The sequence below is a fragment of the Bufo gargarizans genome, chromosome 5 (assembly GCF_014858855.1).
Source record: "Bufo gargarizans isolate SCDJY-AF-19 chromosome 5, ASM1485885v1, whole genome shotgun sequence".
NCBI classification, from domain to species: Eukaryota; Metazoa; Chordata; class Amphibia; order Anura; family Bufonidae; genus Bufo; species Bufo gargarizans.
This window is the reverse complement of record NC_058084.1, coordinates 397,273,944-397,294,640: the sequence shown is the minus strand read 5'-3', so window position 1 is coordinate 397,294,640 and position 20,697 is coordinate 397,273,944. Positions and strand designations below refer to the sequence as shown.

Here is a 20,697-nt window from a genome sequence, read left to right as displayed (position 1 = left end):
CTGTTCTGCTTCAATACTGTGGAATGATTCCTCCCTATCCTTTCCCTGAACTTCTATACAGCAAAATAAAAGTTTTAAAGTCTTTCTACCACCGTCCCTAGCGCCTGCTGATGTCTCTCCCTGCACTAAGTGCACTGGAAAATGTCTGAATCCAAGATGGCTGAGGCTATTTATAGGGCTGTGACATCACAGGGCTGGCTGCTGATTGGCTGCATGCATGGCATTGTGGGTGATCCCTCATTCCCAGAGTTCCTTGCTCCATGTCCTAACACATGCAGCAGACATTTTAGGAAAAAATGCTATTCGTTACCACGAAGCATGAAGAAATTCGGATTCGGTGTGAATCTAATTTTTCCTAAAATTTGCATGGAATTCTACTTCGTCAACTTTGATTCACTCATCTCTAGACATGCTCTATCTTTTACAGTGCTGAGGCATGGACCCGGAAGCAGGTAGAAACACACGGAAACCCTTTTATGGGCTTTCGGGTCCGTGCCTCCACACAGCAAAATATAGAACATGTCCTATCTTTTGCCGCATCATGCGGATCGCTGACCCATTTAAGTGTTTTGTGGATCTGTGGTCTGCAACATGAGCACTGCTGTCACATGGTTGTGTGATTGTGGCTTATATCTATTGAGCTGAGTTGGCTTCGCCCCCTCCTGCTAAACTGACCACCGTTTTTGAAAAGTGATGAGAGTGGTGTAAAAATTAGAAAAGCAGCTAACTTGTACAAAGTTTCTCCCATCTGTACACAGGATTTTTGGAGCTCAGCCAGAGTGACCATTGGGTTCCTGGTCACCTCTCTTTACAAGGCTCTTCTTCTCTGATTACTTTAGATTATTTTGAGTTTGATGGGGCAGAGAGCTCTTGAAAAAGTTCAGTTTTTTCCAAACTACTTATATTTAAAAATTATGAAGGCCACTGTTCTCTTGGAACTTTCAGTGCAGCATGCTTTTTGGAATCTTCTCCAGATCTGTGCCTCCACCCAATCCTGCCTCTGAGCTATACAGGCGGTTTTTTCCTTCTCATGGTTTGGTTTTTGCCCTGATATGCAGTGTCAGCTGTTAGATCTTATATAGAAAGGGGTGTGCCTTTCTAAATCATGTCCAATCAACTGAATTTACCATAGGTGGACTCTAATCAACGTGCAGAAATATCTCAAAGATGATCAAGAGAATGGAATGCCTCAGAACTTAAGTTTCAAATGCCAAGGCAAAGGGTCTGAATACTTATATCCATGTGAATTATTATTATTTTCTAAAATAAATTTACAAACATTTCTAAAATTCAAGTTTCACCTTGTCATTCTGGGGTATTGAGTGCAGGATGATGGGGAAAACTTGATATTTTTGCTGCTCACAGTAGTTGTATGGTCTTCCCACTAGATGGCAGTATAAGCATACTAATAATTAGCTCCTTCTATCACCAGACCCAGATTTTAGCGTAAACTTTGCTGGGTTATGTTTGATTAGCAGTATAAAAAGAAAACATTTAATTAAAGATAATCTGATATTCATTATCTGTGGCTCTTCCCCCAGGGATGATTGACAACTTTCTTTCTATACTTGCCCAATCAGCAGCTGCAGGGGGGCAGCCGCGATGTCATGAATACAAGGACTCCCAAGTGTGGGCACTACATTGAGCAGGCACCAGCACTTGTCACATGCTCTTCATGCATTTGACTTGCGTTTTGATGGAAAATATATTTAAAGAAAATAGTAATTGACCCAATGTTTTAATGAAGGTCTCTGTCAGTTGTTCATGTTACCCTGAAATATGACATCATAAACTAGAGGCCAATTTAAAGGGGTTGTCCAAGGTATTTTAAAATTAGCCTATGAGCTGGAAACTATAAAATAATGAAATAAGATAGATTGTAAGCTCTTGCGAGCAGGGCCCTGACTCCTAGCGTTTCAGTTGCATATTAGCCAGTTAGTTTTGTTTCGTACATGAACCCTATTAATTTGTAAAGCGCTGCTGAATATGGTGGCGCTATATAAATAAAAATTATTATTAAATAAGCTATACTCACCTTTTAAATATCCTGCCACCCCAGCGCCACCAACTAAGTCCCTGAAAACATCCCGGTTGTCTTCACAAGACTGCTGCAGCCAATCACTGGCGGTCACATGCCATTCATGCACACGTAAGCAGCACTCATGGAAGCAGAAAACACAACCATCCATCACTGGCAACATTTGTTGATCACAGCCAGGGCCGGCGTTAGGGGGCAAACTGGGCAATTGCTCAGGGCCCCCATCATAGAAAGGGCTCCCTGCTCACTCCACAGTGACCACCACACAACTGTGCCATTCAGCTGCTGGCCCAGCCGCCAGACACGGAAGAGAACTGGCGGGCCGAGGCTGAGCAGGGCACAATGATAGGTAGCGAGTGGAGTGGCGGCAGAGTTCAGAGTATGGCACCATCTTGCTCAAGTTCTCTGCTCAACCTCAGCGTCCTCTCAGAGGAGCCAGTAGAGGCAGAGCAGAGGCACTGCAGGAGAGGATCACCTCAGCCCATCAATATCCGTCTTGGACTGCACTCCTGGACACACTCACAGCATTACCTACCTGACCAGGCTGGCATCATCAGGTCATGAGAAGTTGATAAACAGAAGTGAAGTAAGGTGAAGTCAAGTGCTGAGCAGCAGTGCAGGAGGAACGGAGAGGTAAGAATGTGCACTGAAGCACTGTGGGGCAGGTATTGTTTTTAAATAAATCAATATATACAATGGTCTAGCTGACCTAAGAAAAACATATATATGTAGTTGCCCTTAACCCCATATGTACCGCAGTTAGACTGGTCATTCAGGCCACCCTGAAAAGACAGACTGTAAAACCCCACCTCCTTCTTTGCTAAACCACGCCCCTTATCCAGTTAGGCTACGCCCCCTCCCACTCCACAGCGGACCGGGTAAAATGACTCCACTGCGGACAGGGTAAAATGAACCTCAGATCAGCTGCAGGGGTGGAAGGGAGGGTGACTCTCCCTGCAGCCCACGTTCAGACAGTTTAGTGCTGCTGTCCGAGTGTAAGCTGTTCAAAAGGATATCCCTGTGTCCGTCGAGGCCCTTCGTCGGACGGAGGACAGGGAGTCTGAAAACCAGACTGCCCGGCTTAAAACCGGACCTGTGGCCACCCTAACGGCAGTTGTCAATTCTTTAAAAATGACGCCTGCTCAGGAGCTGAGCCAGCGTCATAACCACTGAGCGCCTGCTGTTTTATACAACAAACACCTGGTGGCAGAGTCTGTTTACAGAACGTTAATCCCTTAGATATTGTGGTCAATTGTGACCACAGCATCTAAGCAGCCAAATTCTGGGAGCTCTGTGGTCCAGTGACCAAATGGCTCTCCACCATGGGATCGCAGGAGCTGCTAGCCTTCTGTTTCTGGCAGGGCTCCATAGGAACATGGGGGGGGGGGGGGGGTCATTTACTAACCAGAAATATGCCTATAGTAGGTGTATTCCTGGCACAGATTGTGGCTCAAAGGTCCTTTGCACCGCAATCTGTGACTTTTCCCTGCTCACGCCAGGTCTAAAATAGTGGGGAAGCTGACTTACCATTAGAAGCAGCGGTGGATACATAACTCTAGAAGATCCACCGCCAGATATAGGAGATATTAAGGTCGGTGTCATTAATAAATGACCCCATAGTGAATCTCCCATACGCTACAATGGTAAATTGCAGTCTATGAGAGAAGCTATCAGACAAATTGCATGATCAAAACCACTAAGGGGGTAAAAATAAATGTAAAAAGAAAAGTTTTTTAAATATAATACACAAGAATACAATAAAAAATAAAGATCATTAATATCACATGTCCGATAATGCCTGAACTATTAACACCTTAAGGAAAGAGCTCATTTTCACCTTAAGGACCAGGCCATTTTTTGCAAATCTGACCAGGGTCACTTTATGTGGTGATAACTTTAAAACGCTTTGACTTATCCAGCCCATTCTGAGATAGTTTTTTCGGCACATATTGTACTTCATGACACTGGTAAAATGAAGTAAAAATAAATAAATTTTTATTTATAAAAAAATAAAAAATTTACCAACAATCTGTAAAAAATTGCAAATTTCCAAGCTTCAATTTCTCTACTTCTATAATACATAGTATTACCTCCAAACATAGTTATTACTTTACATTCTCCATATGTCTACTTCATGTTTGCATCATTTTGGGAATTATATTTTATATTTTGGGGATGTTACAAGGCTTAGATGTTTGGAAGCAAATTTTGAAATTGTTCTGAACTTTTCATAAACCCACTTTTTAGGGACCAGTTCAGGTCTGAAGTCACTTTGTGAGGCTTATATAATAGAAAGCATCCAAAAATAACCCCATTCTAGAAACGACACCCCTCAAGGTATTCAAAACTTATTTTAACTTTGTTAACCCTTTAGGTGTTCCACAAGAATTAAAAGAAATAGAGATACAATTTCAAAATTTCACTTTTTGGGCAGATTTTCCATTTTAATAATTTTTTTCCAGTTACAAAGCAAGGGTTAACAGCCAAACAAGACTCAATATTTATGGCTCTGATTCTGTAGTTTACAGAAACACCCCATATGTGGTCGTAAACCACTGTACGGGCACACTGTAGGACACAGAAGGAAAGGAATGCCATACGTTTTTTGGAAGGCAGATTTTGCTACACAGTTTTCTTGTACACCATGTCCCATTTGAAGCCCCCCTGATGCACCCCTAGAGTAGAAACTCCTTAAAAGTGACCCCATCTAAGAAACTACACCCCTCAAGGTATTCAAAACTGATTTTACAAATGTCATTAACCCTTTAGGTGTTCCACAAGAGTTATAGGCAAATATAGATGAAATTTCAGAATTTCAATTTTTGGGCAAATTTTCATTTTTACTATTTTTTTTCCAGTTACAAAGCAAGGGTTAACAGCCAAACAAAACTCGTTATTTATGGCCCTGATTCTGTAGTTTACAGAAACACCCCATATGTGGTTGTAAACTGCTGTACGGGCACATGGCAGGGTGCAGAAGGAAAGGAATGCCATACGGTTTCTGGAAGGCAGATTTTGCTAGACAGTGTTTTTTTTGGACACCATGTCCTATTTGAAGCCCACCTGATGCACCCCTAGAGTAGAAACTCCATAAAAGTGACCCCATTTTAGAAACTACGGGATAGGGTGGAAGTTTTGTTGGTACTAGTTTAGAGTACATATGGTTTTCGGTTGCTCTATATTGCACTTTTTGTGAGGCAAGGTAAAAAGAAATAGCTTTTTTGGCACATTTGTTTTTTTTGTTATTTACAACATTCATCTGACAGGGTATGATCATGTGGTATTTTTATAGAGCAGGTTGTCACGGATGCGGCGATACCTAATATGTATACAATTTTTTTATTTGTGTAAGTTTTACACAATGATTTCATTTTTTAAACAAAAAAAAAAATCAAGTTTTAGTGTTTCCATAGTCTAAGAGCCATAGTTTTTTAAGTTTTTGGGCGATTCTCTTAAGTAGGGTATGATTTTTGCGGGATGAGATGACAGTTTGATTGGCGCTATTTTGGGGTGCATATGACTTTTTGATCGCTTGCTATTACACAGGGGTCGAGTGGAGGGGGAACGCATGGGAACGGCGTTCCTGCACTTTTTTCATGGCAGGAACGCCGTTCCCTTTCAGCCTCAAGCCAGGAGAACGCGTCTGAATCAGATTCACAGGGGGAGCCTGTGCAGGGCAGGCTAAGGGAGGAGGGGCGGCTTCAGTTGAGAGGAAGCTGTCTGTGCGGTGCCGCTGCCTGCGACTCCTCTCATGGCGCCCCGCCCCCTAACGAGATCATTTAGAATGTCTTTTAGAAAAGTTTGTCCTGGGATTCGAACTCACGACCTCTACACATCAGAGGAAGGCATTTACCCTCACAGCCATGAAAGCTGTCTAGGTAGTTGCTTAAAAAAAAAAAAAAAATAAGACTTCTACTTATACCTAGTGTACTGATACCTAGTGTACAACCATACACATGACAGCTGCCCACTGTGTATGGATGTAGCAGAGCTGGGTGTGTTGGGGCAGCTGTCATGTGTATGGTTGTACACTAGGTATCAGTACACTAGGTATAAGTAGAAGTCTTAGTTTTTTTTTTTTTAAGCAACTACCTCAACAGCTTTTATGGCTGTGAGGGTAAATGCCTTGCCTGTAATGTGTAGAGGTCATGAGTTCGAATCCCAGGACAAACTTTTCTAAAAGTGTTTTTTTTTTTTTTTTTCTGATACTTCTACTGATACCTAGTGTACAACCATACACATGACAGCTGCCCCAACACACCCAGCTCTGCTACATCCATACACAGTGGGCAAAGTTACCTACAGTAGAAGTCTTATATATATATTTTTTTTTTTTAAGTAACAAGCTAGACAGCTTTCATAGCTGTGAGGGCATATGCCTTGCTTCTGCTGTGTAGAGGTCATGAGAACAAATCCCAGGACAAACTTTTCTAAAAGTGTTTTTTTTTTTTTGTTTTTTTTTTAGTCCGCAGCGACACAAATTACAGCATGCTAGATTTTCTGTGCTTTTTTATTTTTTGGAGGGGGGGGGGGGGGGGGTTGCAGTGGATCTTGGGTGAGTTCCCACACTTTTTTTCCCAGGACTTGACCCCTGCTATTACACTTTTTTTACACTAAATTGTTTATTTAGCACAGTTTTTACTTTTTACAGTGTTCATCTGAGGGGTTAGCTCATGTGATATTATTATAGAGCTGGTCGATACGGACGCGGTGATACCTAATATGTGAACTTTTTTATTTATGTAAGTTTTACACAATAATATCATTTTTGAAACAAAAAAAAATTATGTTATAGTGTCCCCATAGTTTTTTTTATTTTTTGGGCCATTGTCTCATGTAGGGGCTCATTTTTTGCGGGATGAGGTGACGGTTTGATTGGTACTATTTCGTCGTACATGCAACTTTTTTGATCACTTTTATTACCTTTTTTGGGAAGTAAGGTGGGCAAAATTTCAATTTCTTGATAGTTTTTTATTTTTATGGCGTTCACTGTGCGGGGAAAGTAACATGACTGTTTTATAGATCAGGTCATTATGGACGCGGTGATACCTAATATGTGTAGTGTATTTTATTTTTTTAATTTTTATTCAGTGATAAATGTGTTTTTATTATCTTTACTTTTTTTCACTTTACAAAAATATTTTTTCACCCAGACCCACTTGGTTCTTGAAGATCCAGTGGGTCTGATGTCTGTATAATACAGTACAATACACCATATAGTGTATTGTCCTGTATTTTACTTACACTGTCTGAACAGATCTATGCCTTTAGCATAGATCTGTTCAGCACCATGGAAAGCAGGATGCCTGAAAAGGCGTCCTGTTGCCATGGGAACCTTCCCCGTCTGCTCAGTTGTGTGCTAAAGGGGAAGGAGGGGAGCTCCCTCTCTCTGTCACCCCATCCATCTGGGGGCTGCAAAGGCACAGCAGCCCCCCGATGGCACAGGGAGGGAGCTCCCTGACTTAACCCTTTCCATACAGCGGTCCGTACGGACCGCGGTATGGAAAGGTTGAAACGGCTGACATTGCAGCGATGTCAGCCGTTTATACCAGAGTGTCAGCAATGTGCTGACACTCTGGTATAAACCACTGACCATCAATGAATATTCAGGGGGAGGCGGGCGGGGGATCGCGATCCCGCCTGCCGCACCGCCCGCCTCCCGCAACTCCCACAAGCCCGCACCGCCCACAACCCGCCCCCCCCTGCACCCCACCGACATAAAGTCATTCAGGGGTGCAGGGGGGGGTTAAAACTTTTTTACTTTGGCCATTTTAAAGTTTCTGATCCGATCAGAAACTACAGAAAGCGCTGCAAACGCAGGTCTGAATTGACCTGCGGTTTGCAGCGATCACCGATACGGGGGGGTCACAGGACCCCCCCTCGGCATTGACCCTGGGTGCCTGGCTGTGTGTAACAGTTTAATGCCAGGACGAGTATACTCGTCCTTGAGCGCTAAGTATCAGTGCTCCAGGACGGGTATACTCGTCCTAGGTCCTTAACGTGTTAATATATAAAATAATTTATCCTGTACCATGAATGGCATACTGAAAAAAAACAAAATGGTCGATTTGCTGTTTTTTGGTCACTTCACCTCTCCAAAAAATTGAATAAAAAGTGTTCAAAAAGGCATACACACTCTCTCAAATGGTATACAAAAAAACCTACACATCACAGCACAAAAAAAAATTAGCCCTAAGGCCCCTTTCAAACAAACGGTATGGATTGTGTTCAGATCTGTTCAGGAAAAAGCTGATGGTTTTGCACGCAAGTACAGTCAGTTTTGTCTGCAATTGCATTCAGTGGTTCCGTTTTTTTTCACACGGATGCAATCAGTTGTGATGAGTTTTTCAGGTGCGTGAAAAAAAAACCTGAAGAATAACAATCTACATCTCCTAGCAACCATTGTATATTTTTTGGAATCGACTGAATGTTATGAATAGTGCAATACTTCAGAATTTGGGGCCCCACTTGTACTTTTGTCCAGGGCTACATTTTGATGTCTTCCTTCCAACACATGAATGTGTGCATAGATCTCTGAGAACTGTCTCCCATAGTGCAGCATAGGATACAAATAAAGAATAATATGAAAGTTCTTCAGTGTGCCCTGTGTATACCTGTTTATCTAAGATTTTATATATGGGCCATCTGCTGTCTTGTCTCTTTTACCAACCCCTCCCGATATAGTTTCCTAGTACAATCGTATGTGCAGCCCTGCAACCTACTTTATTACTCTGGCTCATTAGAGGCTCGGAGATGTGGGAGAAAGAGTCCATCCCACTGTATATGTTCTGCTCCTGAGTCTAATCGAAATGCAGAAAATGACAGATAAGGCACATGGAACTGTTGTATTTTAGTTGTAAAACTCTCCTGACAAGCACTGCAGAGTCTAAAGGGGGTTCTGTCAGATACAGCTTCACACTGCTCTCTCCTGACTCCTCCTTGTGATAGTTTTGTCCCTGTCAGGTTTCAGAGGCTGGAGGCAGGGCAAAACAGTATGAAGCTACATTTCAAAGGATATATTTGAGAATCTGCACTCATCAGAGAGAGGCAGTGTGAGTCATGAGAGTTTTATAATTGTACAGCTAATCACTGCAGGCACTCAACTTTCATATCACTGAAATTCTAGTCCTTTGGATAAGTTGGAAATGATATCTTCAGCAGAGAGAGTCTTACATGGGAAATATGAGGGTGGAGATCAATGGGAAGGGGAAGTGTGGGAGGATTTAATAGATGATGAATCCTTTAGTTCAAAAATGCCCCCACACAAGAGAGACTGGCTTCCTGCCTACACAGGAGAGCAAGCACTGGACTGGTGGCCAGACTAGGATCACATGACACAGCTACCCATAGTGAAAGGTTTTAAAGGGTTGTCCCATCTGGAAATGTATGGCATATTAATAGGATAATGCCTTATAGGTGCAGGTCCCAACACTGGGACCTGCACCTAAATCAAGGACAGAACCCTGACATGAATAGAGAGCAGGCTGTACATGGGCAGTGTCCTCTTCTTTTGCTGCTGTTGAACCTCCAAAAATAGCTGAGCGAGCACTTGGCTACTTCCAGAATTCCCATAATAGTGAATGGAGAGGATGCCGTGCATGCACGTCCACCCCATCCTTTTGCTGCTATACTCCTATTGAAATTGAAAAACCAAGAAGGAAAAGCCATGGAATTGTGAAAATCACAGGATCAATAGACATGCTAATGATATGCAAATTATAACAATGGAAACAAAATATTTAAAATATTTGGATTGATTCAGTATTGAGTATGAGTGCCATGTGCAGAAATACATGCACTTACACACTTTGGCATGTTATCAATGAGGTTATCAAGGGTTGTTTTAGGAATGTTCTAATTTTTTATGATCTTGGAAAACCCCTCATTGCTCAGCTGATAAGTCACATGAATGCTTGTGAAGAGCAAATAAACCACACAGAGATTCCAAAAGGGAAACAGCAGAAGTTTTAGATTTATTCTGGATGTAAAAGGAGAAGAGTGTGACATATTGCTGAAAGTAGTACATAATATTTAAATGGACATATTTAAAAAATAGATTTTAAAAGTGTTGTCCAGGCTTGGAATGAGCCTTCTACTTTTCTTCTGAAACAGAACCTGTCTTGTCAATGGGCTGAGTCTTGGATTGGAGATCACCATTCACTTCAGTTAAGCGGGGGCTATAATTCCAGGCACAGCCCATGAACAAGAGGTATGCTGTTTCTAGAAAAAAACTGATTATTAATTCTAATCCAGAATAACACTGTTAGGCTACATTCAGACGACCGTTAGTGTTTTGCTGTCCGCAAATTGTCCGCAAAACCTATTTTCCAATCGATTCAATATCAGATTCTTTACCCAAAGAAAGAAAAAGTAAATGTGTTGTCACAAATTAAAAGTAAATACAAAATATAATTATGTATAAATAAACCTGAGGTAACAACGCACCTTTTATGCTGTAGTATAATCACTTAGGCCATCCTTTGGTAGAATTACAAAATACATAATCCCTGATAAAGGAAGACCTGGTGGTGTAAAGCATCTAGGTTTCAGTGGATATGTCCCTGAAGCAAATGTCCAACCTGGAGCACCATTTTTTAAATATTAAATAGGATTCATTTAACTAAGTATATCTTTGTTTTGTTCAAATCTCCATACTCGATTCAGTGCTCCAAAACCTCAGTCAAGACACAGAGGCCCAGATTTACTAATGTGTCTATAAAGTGACACAATTTGGCACATAAGGGGTTTCTAAACTTTTTTATGACATGCTCGACGAAGGGGTTGTGCTTATAAGAAAGGGATAGAGTGAAATGTGAAAGTTGTGGGGTCTAAGATGCGCTATTTTGCAGCAAAATTGCACAAAAATTCTGCCTTAAAACTGTGCCTTAAAGTAAGTCAAACAATAGTTGTCGTAGAGTCAGAGAAGTGTCCGTCCCTGCACCAGATTTATCATCCAGCCTGAGCCCCTGTGATACATCTGGTGCAGGTCTACACAGCCTGTCTAAGCTTACGCCATCTTTACGATTAGAAAATCTGAGCCAGAGGTTTAAAAAAAAGATTCTGGCTGCCTGCAGGCATTGGTAGGGAAATATTAGGAAATCATTGCATACAGTTTATACTGTATACTGAACTTATCCAATAAAACAAAATGCAGTCACACTCCTAATCTCCCACTAAAGGCAGCCAAAGACAATCAGAAATGTATAACAGAACTTAGTCTATGCAGGGAATAGCAAGTGGTATAAAGATTAAGAAATGGTTCCGTACAGAATGCTGAGCTTAAAATGGTTTTAGAAAGAGAACATTTAATTTAAATGTAACTAAGGCTACTTTCACACTTGCGTTCGGGGCTCCGCTTGTGAGTTCCGTTTGAAGGCTCTCACAAGCGTCCCCGAACGGATCCGTCCAGCCCTAATGCATTCTGAGTGGATACGGATCCGCTCAGAATGCATCAGTCTGGCACCGTCTGTCCTCCGCTCCGCTCAGCAGGCGGACACCTGAACGCTGCTTCAGCGTTCGGGTGTCCGCCTGGCTGTGCGGAGGCAAACGGATCCGTCCAGACTTACAATGTAGTCAATGGGGACGGATCCGTTTGAAGTTGACACAGTATGGCTCAATTTTCAAACGGATCCGTCCCCCATTGACTTTCAATGTAAAGTCAAAACGGATCCGTTTGCACTATCATGAACAAAAAAAAAAAAAAATTTTTTTTTTTTTTTTTTTTTTTTTTCTGTTCATGGTAATGCAAACGGATCCGTTCTGAATGGAGCCACCGTCTGCATTAATATGAGCGGATCCGTTCAGAACGGATCCGATCGAACGCTAGTGTGAAAGTAGCCTAAGCAAGCATCTCATATAGCAGATTTTTTTCCAGCTCATATTACTGATGAGTGGATATCAAAGAAAACAGCAAATCATTTCTATTTGTTCATTAAAAATAATTATTTGCATATATCATATCTATTTATTTATCATCTATCGATGGCTTAATCGATCTATCTATCTATTGATCTATCATCCTTACCCCTGCCTTTGTATAGAAAGTAACAGTAGCATACTCAAGTTTCAAAGTTTTAGAGGTATCTCTTCATACTTATTTATAAAGGCAGAGAACGTGACTGCCCTACTTATAATGATCCTCATTTACGTGTATAGACACACTTATTGACCATTTCCATCAATAGAGGTTGAGTCTCAGTTGGGTCACAGCATTCTTAAGACTTAAACCAAGCTGGGATTTGTATGACTCAACAGTTTGTCCTCTTTATGCTGTTTGCACTTCTTTATGGTCTTGTATTTAGCAGCAGTCTCTCAGCTGTGAGTGCTAGACTTGACTCTCCACACCACCATAGTATGCAGCTGATTTTATATCCAGATGTCACCATCCACTTATCTCAGATTAGGTTATAGTCTGTGCATTCACAAGGTCATAATACTCCCCTCGCTTTGCCAGAAGCTGTTGGTGAGTTCCCTTTTCTATTACTCTTCCGTTTTTCATTACGACAATGAGATCTGCATTCTGGACTGTGGACAGTCTATGAGCAATCACGATGCAAGTCCTTCCCTTCCGTGCTTGATCTAGGGCTTGTTGTACAACCTGACCATGACAGAAAAAGATCAAATTCAAGTTTGACCAGAATAAGTAGAATAGATTATACCTGTTAATGTTGGGTAATGAGGCATGCAAGAACATTGTAATACAAATGATGTTTTATTCTCACCTTTTCACTTTCATTGTCCAGTGCTGAGGTGGCTTCATCAAGCAGCAGAACTTTTGGAGAACGTATCAGTGCCCGGGCAATAGCGATTCTCTGCTTTTGACCTCCAGACAGTTGAGTTCCTTTACCTCCTACTGATGTGTTATATTTCTGAAAGATGAATGGTACATGTAAGAAACATCTTAACAGCACAAAAAGGCCTCGTGTACTTGTACAGTCCTGATCAAAAGTTTAAGACCAATTGAAAAATGGCAAAAAATCATATTTTGCATGGCTGGATCTTAACAAGGTTCCAAGTAGAGCTTCAACATTCAACAAGAAGAAATGGGAGTGAGACAAAACATTTTTTGAGCATTCAATTTTATGAAAACAACGAATAAACTGAAACAGGCTGTTTTTCAGCTGATTAAAAGTTTAGGACCACACCTCCAAAAAAAAACTAAACCCCCCCAAAACAGAAATCCAACTTCCAAACATGAACTCAGTAATGAGTAGCTCCGCCTTTATTGTTTATCACTTCAAAAATTTGTTTTGGCATGCTTGATTACTATCTCAGATTCCAGCTGTCACGAGGCGCCGGCTTCAGGTTTCCCCTCCTCAGTGCCCCCGGCGCCCTGCGGCTAGTATGGAGCGAGGACGTGCGCCGCGTCCTCGTCTCCACAGCAACTGGGGCAGGGAGGACCCGGCCGCACTCACCTCCTTAGCGCAGTGGGCGTCCTCAACTTCCATTGCAACTGCAAGGAGTTCGAGCGCCGAGCTGAGGTAGGTGCACTCAGCGCTCAGCTGGTTGCAGGGGAATGAGTCATGTGGCGCTGGTCACGTCACATGACTCCTCTTGCTGGGAATGAGTCATGTGGTGCTAGCCAATATATCCCTGTTACAGGGTGACCTGTTACAGGGTGACCTGTACAGGAATGGGCATTTTCATTACCCCCCGACTCGCCATATCTTGAGTCAGTTGATGCGTTTTTTTAGGCGCTAGGGCTGCTATACGATGAACCGGACAAAGCAACCATAGCAGAGAGTCAGCTGAAAGCTTTGATGCAGGGTGACCGACCGGTAGAGGAATACTGTACTCAGTTTAGAGGATGGTGCGTTCCATCTGGTTGGAATGAACCTAAGTCAGTTCAGATCTGTTTTTTCTGAGACTCTTAAAGATATGCTTGTAGGTTATCCTTCCTCTGAGACCTTGGAAGAAACTATGACTCTTGCGGTAAGATTGGACAGACGCATTAGGGAGAGACAGCGGGAACATTTGTTTTCTTCCCAGGTTATGTCCAAACCAGAGGTCTGTCCAAGCCTTTTGCTGATGAACCCATGCAGATTGGTATGACCAGAAGAGACCAACGCCGCCGCCATGGTACATGTTTTTACTGTGGCGACTCCGATCATTGGATCTGGCAGTGTCCCAAGATCCCTCCTTCTGGAAGATCACCCAAAACTGAGGGATCTAAAGACAAGGTACTCCCTGGGGTGATTAAAAGTAAATTGTTAGTACCGGTTACTATTTGATTAGGGCCTAACAAGGGTTCAGGAAATGCGTATATCGACTTTGAATCTGCAGCTAACTTTATTGATCTCAAGCTTGCTTTTCAAGTGGGGATCCCCATGTTTACCCTTTCCAGCCCTGTTTACATGGTAGAATGATCAAGTTTTACACTCCCAAAATTACTTTAACTGTAGTGGTATGCCATACTGAAAATTGTTCTCTTTTGATCTTGAAAAATGTTCCCGTTGATGTAGTGTAAGGTATGCCCTGTCTCCAATTGCATAACCCGGTGATAAATTGGGCCAGAGGGGAGGTTGAAAAATGGGGCCATAAATGTGATTCTTGTTTATCTTTTGTGCAAGCAGGGGTCTCAGCAGAATCCAAGACTTTACCTCCATTCATCGAGGAATATATGGATGTATTCTCCTCATCTGACCCCGAGAGCTTAACCCCCTTATAAACCATATGACTGCGCTATTGAACTAGTGGTAGGGTCTTGGTTTGCTAAGGGGCGGATATATAATTTATCTGGCCCTGAAAGCAATTCCATTAGAGAATATGTTAAGGAAAGTCTGATTAAAGGACACATTCGACCATCTGTGTCTCCTATAGGGGCGGGGTTCTTTTTTGTAAAAATAAAAGGACAGAGGCCTTAGACCCTGTATTGACTATCAGGAACTGAACAAGATCACCATTAACCCCTTAAGGACTCAGCCCTATTTCACCTTGAGTGTCACTTTAAGTGCTGATAACTTTAAAACGCTTTGACTTATGCAGGCCATTCTGAGATTGTTTTTTCGTCACATATTGTACTTCATGACACTGGTAAAATTAAGTAACAAAAAATAATTTTTATTTATAAAAAATACCAAATTTACCAACAATTTGGAAAAAATTGCAAATTTCTAAGTTTCGATTTCTCTACTTCTATAATACATAGTAATACCTCCAAAAATAGTTATTACTTTACATTCCCCATATGTCTACTTCATGTTTGGATCATTTTGGGAATGATATTTTATTTTTTGGGGATGTTACAAGGCTTAGAAGTTTAGAAGCAAATCTTGAAATTTTTCTGAAATTTTCAAAAACCCAATTTTTAGGGACCAGTTCAGGTCTGAAGTCACTTTGCGAGGCTTACATAATAGAAACCACCCAAAAATGACCCCATTCTATAAACTACACCCATCAAGGTATTCAAAACTGATTTTACAAACGTTGTTAACCCTTTAGGTGTTCCACAAGAGTTATTGGCAAATGGAGATGAAATTTCAGAATTTCAATTTTTGGGCAAATTTTCCATTTTAATGAATTTTTACCAGTAACAAAGCAAGGGTTAACAGCCAAACAAAACTTAATATTTATGGCCCTGATTCTGTAGTTTACAGAAACACCCCATATGTGGTTGTTAACAGCTGTACGGGCACACGGCAGGGTGCAGAAGGAAAGGAATGCTATACGGTTTTTGGAAGGCAGATTTTGCTAGACTGTTTTTTTTTATACCATGTCCCATTTGAAGCCTCCCTGATGCTCCCCTAGAGTAGAAACTCCAAAAAAGTGGTCCTATTTTAGAAACTACGGGATAGGGTAGCAGTATTGTTGGTACTAGTTTAGGGTACATATGATTTTTGGTTGCTCTATATTACACTTTTTGTGAGGCAAGATAACAACAAGAAATAGCTGTTTTGGCACAGTTTTTATTTTTTGTCATTTACAACATTCATCTGACAGGTTAGATCATGTGATATTTTTATAGAGCCGGTTGATACGGACACGGCGATACCTAATATGTATACTTTTTTTTATTTATGTAAGTTTCACACAATGATTTCATTTTTGAAGCAAAAAAAATCATGTTTTAGTGTTTCCATAGTCTGAGAGCCATAATTTTTTCAGTTTTTAGGCGATTACCTTGGGTAGGGTATTATTTTTGAGATGACGGTTTTATTGGCACTATTTTGGGGTGCGTGTGACTTTATGATCGCTTGCTATTACACTTTTTGTGATGTAAGGTGACAAAAAATGGTTTATTTAGCACAGTTTTTATTTTTTATTTTTTACGGTGTTCATCTGAGGGGTTAGTCCATGTGATATGTTTATAGAGCCGGTCAATACGGATGCGGTGATACCTAATATGTATACTCCCCCCCCCCCTATTTTTTTACGATTTTTTTTAACTTTATTTGGGGAAAATGACGTTTTTGTTTATTTCTACTTGAAACTAAAAAATTTGGGGGGGAAAACTTTATTTTTTCAACTTTTTTTTACTTAATTTTTTGTCCCATTTTGGGACTTGAACTTTTGGGGGTATATTCCTTTACAATGCATTCCAATACTTCTGTATTGGAATGCATTGACTGTATGAGTAATACTGTGTATTACTCATACAGCTTCCGGGGGTGTGGATCCCACAGGCTCTTCGCCGGAAGGCAGCGCAGATGCCTCAGGAAGGCATCGCGCTGCCTTCCATGCCATCGGGTCCCCCCCACAGCCCCATTGGGACCCGATGACACCGCCGCCACACTACAGAAAGCCGCAAACCGCAGGTCTGAATTGACCTGCGGTTTGTGGCGATCGCCGACACGAGGGGGTCACGGGATCACCCCCGCGCATTTAGCCTTGGTGCCTGCTCAATGATTTGAGCAGGCACCAGGTTCCGATCACCGCCCGCCGGGAGGCGGTGATCGGAACTATACATGACGTACCGGTACGTCATGGGTCCTTAAGGATTCGGGATCCATGCCGTACCGGTACGTCATGGGTCCCTAAGGGGTTAAGAATCAATATTCTCTTCCCTTAATCCCCGATTTGTTCAATTAGGTTCTGGGGGCTTTATTGTTTACCAAACTCAATTTTAGAGAAGCATATAATTATGTTCAAATTAAAGAAGAGGACTAATGGAAAACTGCTTTTAACACTCCGGAAGGACATTTTGAATATTTGGTAATGCCTTTTGGGCTTAGTAATGCTTCTGCAGTTTTTCAAAGTTTCATGAATGACATTTGCAGGGAATTTATTGGCAAATTTATAATTGTGTATCTTGATTATATTTAGATTTTTTCTTTGAGTTGGGTTTCTCATGTTATGCACAGGGGCGGACTGGGAACTTAAAGTGGCCCTGGAAAAAAAAACTAAAAGTGGCCCCGTTTTGTAGTCCAGTCCAAATTGATATAAAGCAGGGCCAGTAATACCATATTGTGGCACATCATACCACCCCAACAGAGCCAAATACCACAGTCCATCACAAATTACTGCCAGCAGAACAAAATACATCTCCAAAAACTTCCACTGGCCGGCCGTGAGGAGGGCTCAGGCACTCCCCCTGGGAATCGGCCCACCAGGAAATTTCCCTGTAAGGTCTATGGCCAATCCGCCCCTGGTTATGCATATCAGACAAGTACTTGATATTCTAAGAAAAAATCAACTGTCTGCTAAGTTAGAAAAATGCATTTTTAGGGTATAAGAAATTTTGTATCTTGGCTATGTCCTCACTTCACATGCTTTTAAAATGGATCCTGGTAAGGTACAAGATATTTTAGACTGGGTGAGACAGTCATCCCTAAAAACCTTACAGCGCTTTTTAGGGTTCTCCAATTATTACTGTAAGTTTATTAAAAAAAATGTTGGTAATTGCTAAACCCTTGACTGACCTTACTAAGAAGGGGGCGGATCTTGTTTAATTGGTCTTTGGAGGCCATTGAAGACTTCGAAACCCTTAAAAGATCTTTTAGGAACGCCCCAGTCTTGATTCAGCCGGATCAAGAGAAACCTTTCATAGTGGATGCTTCTGAGGATGGCGTGGGGGCTGTTCTTTCCCAGGGACCCTCTAACCTCACTAATTTAAGACCTTGTGCGTTTTTCTCACTGAGAGAAACTATGATATTGGTAATCGGGAATCAAATGGGCTTTTGAGGAGTGGAGACATTTTTTAGAGGGGGCCAAACATTGTATCACTGTTGTCACTGATCATAAAAATGTATTGTTTCTTGAGTCGGCGAAAAGGCTGAATCCTCCTTTAAGCTAGATGGGCATTATTCTTCACGCGTTTTAACGTCTCTATTTTTTTTAGGCCAGGAAGTAAGAATGTGAAGGCTGATGCCTTGTCTCAAAGCTTTTATGCATTTCAACCCCCTGACATTCCTCCTGAACCCATCTTACCAGCTAACATCATTGTGGTAGCATTATCCGCGTATCTTGCATCTCATATTGAGGCAGAGCAACATCTAGCTCCAGCACAGACACCTACAGATAAGTTTTTTGTTCCTGGGCATTTCCGTCTCCGGCTGCTTAGTGAGTGTCATGATTCAATTTTTTGTGGGCATCCTGGAATTGATGGCACTAGAGAACTTGAGTCCAGGTCTTTTTGGTGGCCCACGTTATCTAGGGATCTCAGGTCTTATGTCTCTGCTTGCGAAGTATGTGCCAAGTCCAAGACTCCAAGAACGCGTCCTGCTGGTGAGTTACGACCACTACCCATTCCTAGTAAACCCTGGTCACACATTTCTATGGATTTCATTACTGCCACCCTTTGAGGGTAAGTCAGTGGTTTGGGTAGTGGTTGATGGATTCAGTAAAATGGTACACTTCGTTCCTCTAGCCAAGCTCCTGAATGCCAAGACTCTGGCTTCTGTGTTTATGGAACAAGTTGTACGATTGCATGGAGTTCCTGAAAACATTGTGTCTGACAGGGGTGTCCAGTTTGTCTCCAAATCCTGGAGAGCTTTTTGTCAGAGATGTGAGATATCTTTGTCCTTTTCATCAGCCTTTCATCACGAGACCAATGGACAAACCGAACGGCCTAATCAGGCTGTTTAACAATTTCTAATATCTTACATCTCTGATAACCAGAAGTTATGGGTAAAATACCTATCTTTGGCGGAGTTCGCCATTAATAACCGTGTGATCTCTTCCACTGGGGTGTCTCTATTTTTCTGCAATTTTGGTTTCCACCCTAGATTTAATTCTGGTTCATCTGTTCCTTCACCTAACCCTGAAGCTGATAGGGTAACGTCAGAAATGTGCACAGTTTGAGCTCAGGTTCAACTGAACCTGGAAAATGCTCAGGAGGATCAGAGAATTGAGGCTAATAGGAAGCGTTCCAGAGGGGTGGACTTTCAGGTCGGAGAAAAAATTTGGCTGTCCACCAAAAAATTTGTCGCTAAAGGTGTCGTCCAGGAAGTCTGCACCACGTTTTATTGGTCCATATGAGATCCTCAATGTTATTAATCCCGTATCTTTTAGGTTGAAGCTGCCTGATTTGTTCCATATTCACAATGTATTTCACAAATCATTGCTTAAGAAATATGTTTAACCCGTAATTCCATTGCAGGCAGCCCCTCACCCGATACAAGTGAATGATCAAAATGAATTTGTCATTTCTAAAATCATTGACGTCAGGAGAGTTCGAAACTCATTTTAATATCTGGTTCATTGGAAGGGTTATGGACCTGAAGTAAGTTCCTGGGTACCAGTTAATCGGATTCATGCTACTAGGTTGATTAAAAAGTTTCATCATGATCATACTGACAAACCATCTCCGGTGACTTTGGGTCCGGTGGCCCCTCGTAAAAGGGGGGGTACTGTCACGAGGCGTCGGCTTCACGTTTCCCCTCCTCAGTGCCCCCGACGCCCTGTGGCTAGTATGGAGCGAGGATGTGCACTGCGTCCTCCTCTCCACAGCAACGGGGGCGGGGAGGAATCGGCCGCACTCACCTCTATAGCGCGATCGGCGGCCTCCACTCCCATGGCAACTGTAAGGAGTCCGAGCGCTGAGCTGAGCACTCGGCGCACGTCTGGTTGCAGGGGAATGAGTCATGTGGCGCTGGCCACGTCACACGACTCCTCTTCCCCACTATATATACAGGCAACCTGCTGTCCAGAGGTTGCCTGTGAATAAGGTCCTATCCAGAGTTCCTAGTGTGATTCTTTGGCTTTTGACTCCCGACTCATTGATCGTCTCCGTCCTTGCTTGCTCCTTGTGTCTGCTTCGCTTCTCCTGGTTTTTGACTTTGGTTGTTTTTTGACCCGCCTTTGCTTATCCTCTTGTACTGTAGTTACCTCCTGGTTCTGACTCGGCTTGTTGACCATTCTATGTTTGTCTGTCTTGTTTGTCCCTCCACACTTACCAAGGCTAGGGAACGCCGCCCAGTTGCGCTCCGTTACTTAGGATTGATATTGCAAGTAGGCAGGGACAGGGGTGTGGGTGGAGTCAGTGGTGCACCATTCCCTCCCCCTCTTTGTGACACCAGCACTGCACATGGCCCTCCCTTTTGCTCTGGAGCCCCTGTTTGCCAGGATACCATAGCAGAGGAAGCACTCGCTTGATTAATATTTGCCTTCCTGCTTGTTTGGACTTGCTTTTGGACTTGCTACTGTTTCTACTTTGTTACATTAAACTTGCTACTGTTGCTACTCAGTTACAAGTTACATTTGACTTGCTACTGCAGCTCTGC

The 20,697-nt window shown here is 42.2% G+C and overlaps 1 protein-coding gene across 4 annotated transcripts in view; it reads right to left on the bottom strand.

The window, feature by feature from the left end:
• The window catches only part of LOC122937713 (ATP-binding cassette sub-family B member 5-like), a 383,155-nt gene that overhangs the window by 228,135 nt on the left and 134,323 nt on the right, over window positions 1-20,697 (bottom strand). For 3 of the 4 annotated variants that reach the window (XM_044292696.1, XM_044292699.1, XM_044292702.1), the window contains 2 exons: window positions 12,760-12,906; window positions 11,801-12,635 (listed from right to left, as the gene is read on the bottom strand). The exons of the other annotated variant lie outside the window; for it this stretch is intronic. In XM_044292696.1, the coding sequence (XP_044148631.1) occupies window positions 12,438-12,635; window positions 12,760-12,906 (345 nt within the window). In that variant the 3' untranslated portion in view covers window positions 11,801-12,437. Of the gene's footprint in view, window positions 1-11,800; window positions 12,636-12,759; window positions 12,907-20,697 lie in introns of those variants that run through there. 4 annotated transcript variants of the gene reach the window in all.